General features: G+C 39.0%; 1 protein-coding gene across 4 annotated transcripts in view; it reads right to left on the bottom strand.

Annotated features, from left to right (window-relative positions):
* The window catches only part of lama2 (laminin, alpha 2), a 303,798-nt gene extending 289,549 nt beyond the window's left edge, over positions 1-14,249 (bottom strand). For 2 of the 4 annotated variants that reach the window (XM_089118335.1, XM_089118333.1), the window contains exon 1: positions 14,064-14,249. In XM_089118335.1, the coding sequence (XP_088974461.1) occupies positions 14,064-14,130 (67 nt within the window). In that variant the 5' untranslated portion in view covers positions 14,131-14,249. The remainder of the gene's footprint in view (positions 1-14,063) is intronic. The other 2 variants (XM_089118331.1, XM_089118334.1) reach the window with 2 other exon arrangements.
* Between the last annotated feature and the right edge of the window lie 239 nt (positions 14,250-14,488).

Genomic DNA, 14,488 nt, shown 5'->3' with positions numbered 1-14,488 from the left:
AATCAGTAACCAAAAAAACATACCTAAACAGGACCCAAACATTCAAATATTAAAAATAATAAGCTCGCTATATGCTACTGTTCGTGCCGATCCTCGAATCTGCGAGTCTTTCTAACACTGCTGATATTCTCCAACAGTCTCCAGCATCAGCGCTGCTTGCCTCCTTCTGGATGGGCTGTCAGTCAGTCAGTGCATCTTTACGCCACTAGGACTGTCTTTGAGTCATTAAACCGTTCATTCAACTAACGCGCTAAAACGCTGATTCATTCATTAATGATTCTTATGAAACGGTTAGTTCCAAACCTTGATTGGTCAATAGCTGTGCTTTACTCATGATAACACACAGCTATGTTCCTATGTTGTGTTTATTTGAGCGTTCATGTATATTACACATTGGAGCGTTGTTGCTGCTCACGGTCAGGGACTATTTTTTCTAGCGGAAGGAAGGCTTTTAGTGATTTTACTTCAAGAAAGTTGCACTAATACATTTTTTTTTTTTTTACTTTAATATTTGTATTGTGTGGTGACCGTTTTATAAAAGCAATAAGGTACTCGAGGCAAGTGCTGTATGGTGAATAAGTGACAGCTGAAGGGGTCGAGCCTAACAACGCCATTCAGCCCAGCACAGCACAGCCTCTCGGACCTTATTGCTCAATTTTAACGTTGAGCGCCAGTTTACAAGCCTCAATCGACTAGCGATGTGTAGCCAGGGCAAGGTGACACATCCATGGGAAATACTCTTAAAGGGCACCTATTATGGAAAATTCACTTTGACATGGTGTTTGAACATAAATGTGTGTTGGCAGTGTGTGAGCAAAACCACCCTAGAATGATAAAAATCCACCCAGTGGTTTTTTTACAATCTCAATAAATCATATGCACTGCCTCAGAACGAGCTGTTATGAGATTCAGCTCTTTGTGACGTAGAAAGTGAGCAAGGGGTTTGATTGACAGTGTGGTTGTGGCATAAACCCCGCCCTCTGTGATCTGTACACACCATCCTCCATTGTTTCAACGACAGCCGGTAATATCTCTTGGACACATAAGTGTTCTGTCGTGGACTCGTGGGTTAGTCCTGTTGTTGTGGCTTTAAAATGAATCCTCAAGTGTGGATCGTCGTCTACTGTTTGCGATCCACCGTCACCTCTAGTAAGTGTATTTTATGATTTTTGAGCAAATAGTCATTTCAGTCTGTCAGCCAATTCAACAACAAAAGCGTCTAAAGTTGTTGTCGTCGTAGGATGTCTGTGTATATAATTTAAAGCTTGTTTGTATAGTGTGTAACCACACGTTTATAAATATATATTTAAAGATATTGTATTAAAAACTGCATATATGTTGTTGTTCTTTAAGTTAGCCATCTCCTCACATTTGCCACAGAAGCACCCGTATGACAAGTAAACGTGACGCCACAGGTCCCTCGCATAAATGTAATTTCGCTTGTACGTAGCAAACTTTATCACAGTATGTGTATGTAGTTTCAAAAAAATGCGCCAGCATTAGTGTTTCTGTGTGTCTGTGTGTGTGTTGCACATCCATACTTGCAAAAATACGCGATTACAACTCTATAAGTACATAAATGTATCAAATAACCATACCGAGACGTACTGGTCCATTCTCATTTGTGTTTATTCTGCCGGAGTCTCTTAGTACTATTTATATATTCCGATTCAAACGTACGCTGAATGACAGACAAAACAGCGCGTCTCTCACTCTCCCCTTCTGCTTAGACCGACTGCCATAGGTATCAAGTTACGCCCTCATCCAAAGGCAGGCCGGGGACATGCAGCTCATTTGCATTTAAGGTGGTATACCCCCATAACAGCTCATTTTTAATCAGGTCCCAAAATGACATTTTCAAATGGTTATAATAAATTAACTGTGGGGTATTTTGAGCTGAAACTTCACAAATACATTCTGGGGACACCCGAGACCAATATTACATCTTGTAAAAAGGGGCATAATAGGTGCCCTCTAAACGTTGACAGGATGATACTACAAAGTTTCGCTTTCCTCTTCGGACATAGCAAGCATATTTTTTTCACGAATATATGACTTGATCTGAAGAAGGACTGGCGCAGTTAATCACGCCTTCAGTCGATTTCGCTCACTCACTGCCTGTTTAGTGCAAATCCACTGAGCTTCTGTACAAACCACAAGTGTAGACCGTCTTAAATTGTAAAAAAACAGCAAGTTGGTAAAAAACAAACAAACATTGTTCACTCTTGTTTTATATCAATATCGCTGTATTACAATACTGCAGTTATCACAACAGCCCTGGACACATCTCCCAGGTCCAGAAGTCAATACAGAACTGTGCTTCAAATTACGTTTTTTTTTTTTGTTGTGATATTCTTTCGAAAATAGTTGGAAAGACATGAGTGTGGCTAAATAACGGCAGGATTTTTAATGTTTGGGTGAATTATTCCTTTAACCTTCACCACTGACAGAAAAATACCTCATTTCCGAATGAATATTGGCTAGGTCAGAGCTGGAAGTGTTTACAGCCACAGAATGAACCGCAGACAAAAGCAGAAACCCGGGACATTAAATCCCACATCTGTCCTGAACAATAACACAATCCATTTAGCACAGCACAAAGCTCAGAGTCACTCAGAAACGGACAAACATGAAGCCTTGATATTCTCATCCTGGTTTGGTGAGTCCTATGCTTGAAAGTCCTTGCGAACCACGAGAAGATCATCAGATGAACTGATTTAACAGCAAATTTAGCCAGTGTCACCCTCTTTTGGCATTTAAAAAACTACTGTCAGGATTTACCCAGTTCAGTTTGCCCTGTTCAGTAAATCTGGCTCCTAGATTTAAAGGGATACTCCACTTTTTTTGGAAATAGGCTCATTTTACCACTACCACAGAGTTAAACAGTTGAATTTTACCGTTTTTTAACGTATTCAGCCGATTTTCTGACATCTAGAAGAATATCAGTAACCTGACAGTTTTTGGTCTCATTGACTTCCATAGTAGGAAAAATACTATGGAAGTCAATGAGACCAGAAACTGTCTGTTTACTTATATTCTTCGAAAAAACGGTAAAACTGTTTAACTCTGGGGGAGTGGTAAAATAAGCCTATTTCCAAAAAAAAGTGGAGTATCCCTTTAACAAGTTGGATAGTGTTTTACCTATATAAGTGAATTAATGTATAATTCTATGTATCGTGTGTACTCAACATATCGAGCCTATCGAGCCCCAGCGATTACAATATAAAGCTTCAATCTGTTCATCCTAAGACCCAGAATCTGCCCTGCCTAAATTTAAACTCAGGAGTGAAACAGTGTTTGGCAAATATTTCACTTTGGAGATGAGATTTGGCCACCAGTCCCATCCATGTCTCTATGACCACTTCCCGTCTGCTGGTCAATGGCCCTTGAAATATCAAACTTAAATAATGCATGGACCAATCACAACATTGGCTTTGAGCAGCCTGCGTCACATGACATTTCCTCTGTGATACATCAGCTCTGATAAATGGCGCAGCCCGCCACGAGAAAACCATGAGTGCAGACAGCATTCATATTTCATAGATCCGTGTCTCTTAACATTTGCTTTGTCGTAGGTCTCCGACTGGGCGCACCCACATTACATTTGTAATGCGTGGCAAAATACATAAGCCAAATATAATAAACATTTTCTCTCCTCGGCTAACAGCATGACTGTGGTCTCATTTATCTTGTGAAGCATTATGAATTCAATCACATTCTCTGAAAAATGAAATTGAGAGTGATAACAACATTAGCCGCGCTCTCATTTTTACACACACACACACACACACACACACACACACACACACACTCAATCCCTCAGCCACAGGTTTACTGACAATGTATCTTTTTTAAGAATAAGTTTTTTTTAATATGACTTATCATGTAGTGTGTAATATAGATGTTTGTGAATGTTAAAGGTCTGCAAAGTTTCAATAAATGGTGTTATTGTCTCCCAAAAGAAAGACGTGACTCTGAACGGTCTGAAACGAGTCGTCGGTAGTTCCAGTCTCACTTCCTGCTGATCCCGTTGGTTCGAAAATTGTAACTAATTTGCATAATGTCAGTTTCTGATCTTCATTGACTGAACAAGAACAATGTTTACTTTGCCCCTTCATGTTCATTGTTTTTTGGTGTTTTAATAATGTTACATTTTACTATTCGTGTTCAGTTTTGGACTATGTGGAAGATTTCATTTAATTTGATTGGATGTAAACTATTGAATATTAAAAAATATATATACTGTATACACTCACCTAAATGATTAATAGGAACAACATACTAATACTGTGTTGGATAGCATCTTGTAGTTGATGGAGATTTGTGGGATGCACATCCAGGGCACGAAGCTCCCGTTCCATTACATCCCAAAGATGCTCTATTGGGTTGAGATCTGGTGACTGTGGGGGCCATTTTAGTCCAGTCAACTCATTGTCATGTTCAAGAAACCAATTTGAAATGATTGGAGATTTGTGACATGGTGCATTATCCTGCTGGAAGTAGCCATCAGAGGATGGGGACATGGTGGCCATAAAGGGATGGACATGGTCAGAAACAATGCTCAGGTAGGCCGTGGCATTTAAACGATGCCCAATTGGCACTAAGGGGCATAAAGTGTGCCAAGAAAACATCCCCCACACCATTAGACCACCACCACCAGCCTGCACAGTGGGAACAAGGCATGATGGATCCATGTTCTCATTCTGTTTACGCCAAATTCTGACTCTACCATCTGAAATCGAGACTCATCAGACCAGGCAACATTTTTCCAGTCTTCAACTGTCCAATTTTGGTGAGCTCTTGCAAATTGTCGCCTCTTTTTCCTATTTGCAGTGGAGATGAGTGGTACCCGGTGGGGTCTTCTGCTGTTGTAGCCCATCCGCCTCAAGGTTGTGTGTGTTGTGTCTTTGCTGCATACCTCGGTTGTAACGAGTGGTTATTTCAGTCAAAGTTGCTCTTCTATCAGCTTGAATCAGTCGGCCCATTCTCCTCTGACCTCTCGCATCAACAAGGCATTTTCTCCCACAGGACTGCCGCATACTGGATGTTTTTCCCTTTTCACTCCATTCTTTGTAAACCCTAGAAATGGTTGTGTGTGAAAATCCCAGTAACTGAGCAGATTGTGAAATACTAACAACCATGCCACACTCAAAATTGCTTAAATCCCCTTTCTTTCCCATTCTGACATTCAGTTTGGAGTTCAGGAGATTGTCTTGACCAGGACCACACCCCTAAATGCATTGAAGACACTGCCATGTGTTTGGTTGATTAGATAATTGCATTAATGAGAAATTGAACGGGTGTTCCTGATAATCACTTAGGTGAGCGAGTATGTATATATACTGTATATATATATTAGGGCTATTCGTATTGAACCATTTGGCATGAGGCTTTCAGTTTTCGGTACACCTTTTTAAACCAAACAGTTCATTGGACCATTTTCCCTGCCGACCAACATTTAGTTATTTCAAGTGTAGGTGCGTGGCAAGCACGCTCATAATGTAAGAGACGCTGGCGTGACCACAACATTGCCCAACATCGACTGTCAAATATAATGTTAGTGGAACGAAACTGAGCTACTCGTTATTGTGTGGTCGACGGACCGTTGATCAGTTTGGACCAATGCAGCGCGAGCCGATCTCAATCATCAGCTCTGTTACTACACAGACAAATCCATGGGAGTTTGGCAGGAATAGTAGACTATAACACTTTCAAGTAACATTACATCAGTTTTATTTCGACATTATGAATACAGTTGCTGTCCTCAAATGTTAATCTGAACTAAAATAAACCTGTGTTTATAACTACTACAGTATCACATCTCATTTTGTCCAAGGAGTGGTTTTGTTTTATATGCTCCTATGAAGTCAAGAATATATCAATTTTTGCTCAAAGTAAAAATATATGATACTTTATGATGTTAGTTTTAGCAGTGTTGTAGTACTCGAGACTCGGACTCGTCTCGGACTCGGTCTCGAGACCATATTTTAATGGTCTTGGTCTTGTCATGGACTCGTGTCCATTTGGACTCGGAATTGACTCGTACTCGAACATTTTTTTTTTAGGACTCGGACTTGTTCCCGAGTCCACTCGAGTTCAATTCAAAATATTTTTCATGATTATTAATGTATGTTAATAAAATATTTCTTTAAATTGATTGACACGCCCAGTGATTGGTGATTTTCTAGTGCGCAACTGCGCATGACAAATTGTAATAAAATTACTTTTAACACCACCTACTATGTGGCCTTTTTACCCTAAACTGATCATATTTTTTAAACTCTAAGTAAATTCAGTAAAAAAAAAAAAAAAAAAAAAGGATTTCTCTAAGTAAATAAAAGTAAATTAGGTAATCAACCCTCACTGGTCTCGGTCTCGACTCGGACTCGACTCTCTCTGGTCTCGGACTCGACTCTCTATGGACTCGGTCTTGACTCGGACTCGACTCTCTCTGGTCTCGGTGTCAACTCGGACTCGAGTGAGGTGGTCTCGACTACAACATTGAGTTTTAATAAAAATATAAGTCAAGGAAATTTATCTGTGTATCAAAAACGTACTGAACCGTGACACAAGTGTATCATATTGAACCAAACTGTGAATTTTGTGAACTGATACACATATAAATATATATATATATATATACAGTTATAATACTAGATAATCATTTTAACATGACATGTAAAGTTAATATTTTAAATTGCAACTTCATCATTACAACGTTGTCTAATAATGTCGCAGAAACATTACAGTTCATGCTGACTCATTTTTCTCTATCCTGAGGAGAGAGAGAGTCAGCACACAGATGGACAGATACAGGGAAGAGACGGAAAGAAATTTGATACATCATCAAAGATTGAGAGAGAGACGCATGCAGGGAAGGGGAACGATGGAGCGGAGCATCAAACGGAAGAAAAGAGGGACTTCCTGGAGAGTTTATGAATCTTGGGAGTTTAACAAGCCACCTATGAAAACATTGATGATGCTGTGTGTGTGTGTGTGTGTGTGTGAGGGTAATTCCTTTCCCCCATATGACTCTAATGCGGCCCCTGCGTGAGGCAGAGGTCAAAGGTCAGTATCCTTCATTCACTTCATATGTGGTTCAGCTTACTGGCCAACACTGCACTCATACTGTAGAGTTCATTCCTCAATGAAGCGTGTGTTCATAACCCGAGCAAATGTGCATTCTGAAAGAAATAGTCTATTTGTAACATTAACATTCTGTGAAACTTGAACACACACTGAAAGTCAGGGTTGAGGACGGACGCTGTAAAGCTCCAGTAAGTCAGGACATGCGCTCAGATCACGAGTCTTCTGACGACGCTCGAAGAACAGAAGAAAGTTATGCATGTTTGGAGAATGATCATTGATCTTTGATTTAGTTAGTAATATTTCACCTGGACTGAAGCGACTGAGGTTTACTTGATCATCCAGACATTATTTATTAGAAAAATATGAACATCGTTCAATCATCGTATGTTTTAAACCTACAGAGCTTTGATCATTAAACTAAGCATTTAAATATCATCTTACTAAGACATTATTAGCCCATATTGATATTTAAATGCATTTTATGCAAGTCTTTGCTAAACTGTTATAAAGATCTCATTGATTTACATTACAAGCACCAGAATGTCCATATAAACATCAGCATCTGCCGCAAGTTGCATAGTAGGGCCTCTGACATTAAAACATTGATCTTAGTACCAACACATATTAAAAATAAATTCATGTTAATCACAGACAATAACAACAGAAGAAAAGGCAATTTTAGTGTACCATATTCACGTACCTCAAAAAAACAAAAGGGGTTTCTTGTAACGGGGATTAGTTTATGGAACTCTTTGGATAGAGGTCAAAAATCATGTAACACGATTGTTCAATTCAATAAAATGTACAAAAAATCTGTACTTGAAAAATACGAAGGAAGTGAAGCATAAGAAACGATGTTTTATTTATTTTTTTGTTTTTTTGTTTTTTGTTTTTTTCTAAATTGGTAATTGTTAATTACTGAGATGTGAAGTAATACTGAAGTAATATATATATATATAAAAAGGAACGAAAAAAATGGCGAGCCATCTGTTCTGTATAAGCTTAGATTATTGAAAAAAGGGGCATTAATTTATAAGAATATGTCTTCTTTATGCTCCTATTCAGTAATGAATGTTATTATTTTGTTGTTGTGTCTATAATAACATCATGGCTGAATAAAGAAATTTGATTGAAATTTGATTGATTGATCTTTCTATTCAAACTATTATCAGGCTTAAAGGGATACTTTGGGATTTAGCATTAAGCTTGTATTAGTAGAAAACCTGTAGTATTTTTTTTCAAATTACCGTGCTTTCCACCCTTAAATCCCCCTGAGACGAGAGATTTATGTACTTTTTGTCTGGACAAAACCCTCCGATGATGCAAAAATCGTCATTTTGCATAATTGTCCAGAGGCTAAAGACTACAGTCAGGGTCTGTCCCGCATGTCCTCAACCCACCCATAGAGGGCGATCTCACTCACAGAATGAACACATGGTGTCGGCCATTTTTTTTTTTTTTTTTTTTTTAGCTAAGCCAGCAGGCTCTTGTTCTGTGGAGAACGCTGAGTATTAGGGGTTACCATCCTCTTTTTCCATGTCCGGGATTCAGCTTTTGCTTTCTGCAGTCGCCATTCATTGTTTACATGCACAGCTTCTGTTGTGCAATTTAAAAACGGAATTCATTCCCATTGGTGGATCTGAATGTAGTGTTTACATGAATCCCGGACATATTGGCCGAACTCGAAACTAGGGCTGGGTATTGAGACAAATTTCACAATTCGATTCGATTTCGATTCACAAGCTTGCAATTCGATTCGATTTCGATTACGATTCCATTCAATATCGATTATTTTGGATATCAGTTACAATAAATGGCCATTTTTCTCAAGGAAATCAAATCTCTTAAATGCTGTAAACTATGGTCTATATATATAGTCTAGTTGTAGCCTATAGGCTTCATTAACCTAATATGAAGGTAATAATGAACTGTTTTGTAGCTATACAAACACTTAAATTACACTTTTATTTATTTTTATAATAAGAAGATTATATGAAATATAAACATTTAAATAGTGGCTGTCGTAAAAACTTGCCAGATTTATTCAAATATGCATTAAATATTGAAGAACACTAACGAGTGTGGACTAACGAGTTTATGTGGGTTTTCTGAGGTAAATATGACCATACATTTCATTGATTACAAGCTGTTTAACTGACGTCTTTCCACGGTTGAAACGCTGATTGAGTGAATCAATGTGACATGATACGGATTTCGATAAGTTGTACTCTATCTTTAACACACATTCAGATGCTCATTCATGTTTATTTGGCGCTGTGACTGGTATTATTAAGCCGGAAGAGAGATCAGCGCTGCTGCTTCTCCAGAGCGATCTCACGCCAAAACGGCAAAACCTTATTTATGTTTTTGAATTTCTAAAGAAAATGGACGTAATTTGAAAATTGAGACTTTGTTTAATCAATAGTAACAAAGCAGGACAAAGATTAGTGCGATTTGTTGGATGCGCGCAGCCGCGATACAATGTCTCATTCATTCAAATGAAACAGGATGACTAATCGATTCTTGAGATTCAAGAATCGATATCGGTTTGTAAAAATGAGAATCGATTAATATCGAGAAATCGATATTTATTACCCAGCCCTACTCGAAACACATTTTCGGGCAAACTCATCACGGAGACTCACTAGTAGCCTAGACTTGTTGTTTAACGACTGCGCTCTGTTACCGGTAGGCGTGGCCTCCTAGGGCAGTGAAGCAAGTGCATTGTGGGAGTTGTTGTCTTTCATCCACATAAGCCAAAAATACATTTTCTGGCTTTTCTCAGTCTAGAAAGCTCCAAATTCAAAAATAATTTCACATTTCTTCTACATAAATGACCCATTTTAAATACACATTCATCTTTCCAGAGGTGAAGTATCCCTTTATGTGCCCTACATTTGACTAATATGCACTAGGGGTGGCACGGTACATGAAAAAACACCCGAACCGTTCGGTTCGCTTGTCTCGGTTCGGAGCGCGTGTGCGTCTCACGGTTCGACGCATGCGCAATGTAACCTCCCCAGACAGCAAACTGACATTGAATCAACGTGGAAACGACGTCTCTCATGACATTGAAACAACGTTGATTTGCTCATCGAATTAACGTTGAACCAACGTCAGACGCGGCATTCTTCAAAGCGAAATGAAAATCGAAAATTGGTTTGCTTTCATAACGTTGAAACAACGCGTTGATTTCAAGTTGATTTTCCGTTAGTTTTGAAAGAATGACGCGTCTGACGTTGGTTCAACGTTAATTTGATGAGCAAAACAATGTCAGATCAACGTTGTTTCGATGTCATATTTCCACGTTGATTCAATGTCAGTTTGCTATCTGGGTCGTGCCCGTATGTGACGTGTGTTTTCTTTTCGCGCGACATAAGCTTGTTCGACTTGGACCGGCGCTGCACAGAGCGATCGGTGAATAACATCAATCTAGCGCGAGTCGGCTCCGTATGCATTCATCACTTTCGCGGTATTTGATGTCATTACGGATCGCTCTGTGCAGCGCCGGTTCAAGTTAATAAACAAGCCAGTAAAAGTGGAGTATGGAGCGCTGCAGGTCACGGCACGCGGAGAAATGGAAAGTGGGAGAGATGAGGGAGTTGGAGGATGCGCCAGCGTCGTATAAGTCTATGCTATAAGTCCGGTGTGTGTGGGAACATTTTGGATTTCATGTTATGATATTTTAATTTAACTACAGTGGCACTTTATGTATAGATAAGAGCTTCAGTCATACGTTTCCAAACCCTGCACTTTAATTTTAAGTGGAAAAAAGTTCCCTCACATTTTGGGAATAGAAGCATTGTTGATACTGTTTTTGTGTTGAGGTTGAACTTAAATTTCACTTTATGTTTATGGCCTTTCCTATTGCTATAGCTAAATTATCTATAGGCAAGGTTTCATGTATATTGACATTTAAAAGACAGTGTTTTAAGAGTTGCTCTCTTTTTCGTTTAAAAGATAGAATTTTGGTAAGAGCTACAAAAGTTAGCAGTTGATACATGAAAGTTAATTTCTTTGTGTAAATAAGATTTATGTGATAAAAATGCACAAGTTCTTGTAGAGATAGTGATACACATTCTCCTTTTTTTTTTGCCAAATAAACAAAAAGCATGTCAATTTCTTCTCTCTTGCTGTATCTAAATCTCACCTAGCTTTCCTCTGAGATAGTCCAAAAATGTGCTTAAAGTCAAAGAGTCAAATTCAGTTTGTGCATGATTGCAGGAACATAATATATATATTTTTAATACTGTATCCTAAAGTGTGGATAATTAAGCTATATATCACATGCTGAAGTACATTTCTGGAGTGTTAAAGATTAAAAGAAAAAATAACAAGAACCGTACAGAACCGAAAACCGTGACCCTAAAACCGTGATACAAACCGAACCGTGGGTTTTGTGAACCGTGCCACCCCTAATATGCACCGTTTAGGGGTAAATAATGTACAGAGGTGATCTTTTAAAGCTTCTGCTCCATTGACAAGCAGTGCAAGTACTCGTGCTCAGTCTGTTTTCTGTCCGAGAGCATTGTGTACTTCAGAGAACAAATGAAACTCTACATTTGCAGTGTGTGAAATATTGAGCAGCTCACCTCAACCCCGTCCACCACATGCTGCCTCAACAGAGGAGTGTTGGAAATATCAAACCACATTAATCTCTCTGTCATTATACTCAAAGCATTCTCTGCTCAAACAGAAATAAGCCCAGAGGCCGCTCGTGTTGCTGGCAAATCAACGTCAAGCAATCGGTAAAACATTGAAAACAATCCATCAGAGCGTACTCGTGCATCTGTTCATCAGCGGTGACCAGGATAAAGTCAGACCCGATCGGTCCGGGCCATTCATTGGCGGCGTTGTGGAATTACCTATTGATTTTCCTCCTCAAGCATTCTGAAATCTTTCTCTTTTTTTCTGATTACAGAGACAAAGCCTGAACGTGCATAATAGCCACAAAGAAGCTTTTCTCTCTCTCTCTCTCAATGCGTCCACATTATCACACTAAGAAATGAATAGTTTTAATTCAGCCATTCTTAAAGTGACAGTACAGACATGTTACAAAAAAGATTATTTCAAATAAATGCTTTCTATTCATCAAAGAATCCTGAAAAATAAAAATCTATCAAGTTTCCACAAAAATATGAACTGTTTTCAGAACTGATAATAATTATAAATGTTTCTTGATCATCAGATCCAGTGATTTCTGAAGGATCATGTGACACTGAAGGCTGGAGTGATGATGCTGAAAAATCAGCTTTGATCACAGGAATAAATTACACTTTACTACATATTTTCATGTATTTTCACAGTTTTTTTTTTTGATCAATTGAATGAAGCCTCGGTGTGTAGAAGAGAGTCTTAAAGCAATCGTCATGACTGTAAACTTGTGACTGGTGTATTGATCTGTAGGAACATTATCAGACAGTTTTCTGCAGGAGTGATTGACCTTCTCACTGTGACCGATGCGCTCTTTTCAGCATCACACTCTTTTCAAACTCTCGCCTGTGTCGTCAGTGAGAGGATCCAGACAATACTTAACATCCTCTGTTCCTGCTCTACCTTTGCTAAAAATACTCCCAACATCTGCTTTTAGCTGCCACACACACCTGTTGATGGCACAAATGAATGTGAATGTGCACATGATGAGTCAACTGAGAGATGCTCCACGCAAGCCTTTTCTGTGTTAATCGCCTCTGCTTCGTTAAACGCTAAACAAATATCATTCTCACAAGCATCTCTGGAAGACTCAGGCATTGAAGAAATGAAACAATAACGCAAGCGGCGTGATGTTAAAGGCCACCGCATGGGCCCTGCATTGATGCTCACAAATTGATTTTCCTCAAGGGCTCTGCAGTGAAGAAAGCTTGTTTTAGAAAGCTGAAGATCACTGCTGTTAGAGACGGCATCTACAAACAAAAGATATTGGTCAATTTTTATGCTGAAATAGCGCTAATAATAGCATGACTGACTTAAAATCAGCTAATTAGCGTATTTTTAATTCTAGCTTGTCATCGCTTTAACAAATGTTTTCATTTGTCACACTTCTGACTTGGCTAGATCTAAAGCTAATGACACAATAATCACCATAATGGTGACTTCAAAACAATTACAGGCCTAAATAATATAATTTCTTACAGATGGTTAAAGACAACTTTATCATGTAAATTTGCAGTAATTCATAAGAAAATGAAGCATTTCACTGTAAATTTCTCTCTATTTATTGTAAAAATAATACTCTTTAATCCTGTAAATTCCTGGACATTGTTTACAGTGCATGTACATTCTGGTAGTGTCACTCAGTTTCGCAGATGCCTTAATCGCACTATATTTTAAAAAAATAATTATAAAAGTTACTCGAGGCTTTGTGACTCCAATCAAACATGGTTGAAGATCAGCGCAAAAACGACTAACAGGCTTAGATAAAGAGGCTTTGATCATCACACCACACATTGTTCGCTGTCAATAATCGTATGCTTTGTGACCAATCAAAATTGTTACTGCGACTTTTTTGTATAACAGAGTGGAACTTTTAAGCCAATTTATAAAACCATTAAATACAGAAATACTTAAGACTGAAGGGGAAATTGTCAAAGGCAAACATAGGTAAACAGGTTCAATAGAAAGCACGGAGCAAACCAAATAATAATTCATTATTATATAATGATGATTTAACATGTTTTAAACAAACAACATAGCCTACTACTGTCCACTAAATATGAAACAGAGTCTATTCGATGCAATATCTTAGCAGAAGCAAATTTTGGGCACAGCGAAAACAAATAGCATCGTTTGATGTCTGCCAGTAGACCGGATTACAGAGCCATTTATTTCACTATAAAACAAAAATCAGGCGCGTAAATCGCCACATGAACTCGGAGAACGCGTAATGCGCGCTCATACCCCGCTGGCTGCTCGCTCGCGCGCGCGCGCGCACACACACACACACACACACACAAGAGATCCGTAGATCCACTCACCTCTCTGCTGAGCTCCACAACTCCGCCACAGCAGCCCGACGAGCACGAGGAAACCAGGTGTGTTCATGTCCCAATCTGCCTGTTGTTCATGAGCGCTCGGCCGAACACCAGGAGCCGTCCAGAATCCTTCAGGAACTCCTCCAGTGACTTTGGGAAGTTTGGGACGCTGGTCTGGCAGAGCCCTCCTATCCCGGGCGCTTTGAGGAGGGGGCGTCCCGTCCCGAGCTCACATTCCTCTGCGTTTCCTCTCCAGGAAAACTTCTACAGTATCATCTCCCTATCTGGAGAAATGATCTTGAAATATTGAAATATTCTCAACTGCATATACTTTTTAATGGATTAAGTGGCTCAAAATATTTCATTTAATTCAACAAATTACATTTGTTCCCAGTTTTGGATAAATCGGTATCCCTGTTGCCCATTCT

The sequence above is a fragment of the Pimephales promelas genome, chromosome 13 (genome assembly GCF_988280905.1).
Source record: "Pimephales promelas chromosome 13, fPimPro1.hap1.1, whole genome shotgun sequence".
Classification (NCBI taxonomy): Eukaryota; Metazoa; Chordata; class Actinopteri; order Cypriniformes; family Leuciscidae; genus Pimephales; species Pimephales promelas.
Note: the sequence above shows the minus strand (reverse complement) of the source record. Positions and strands in the feature narration are given on the sequence as shown.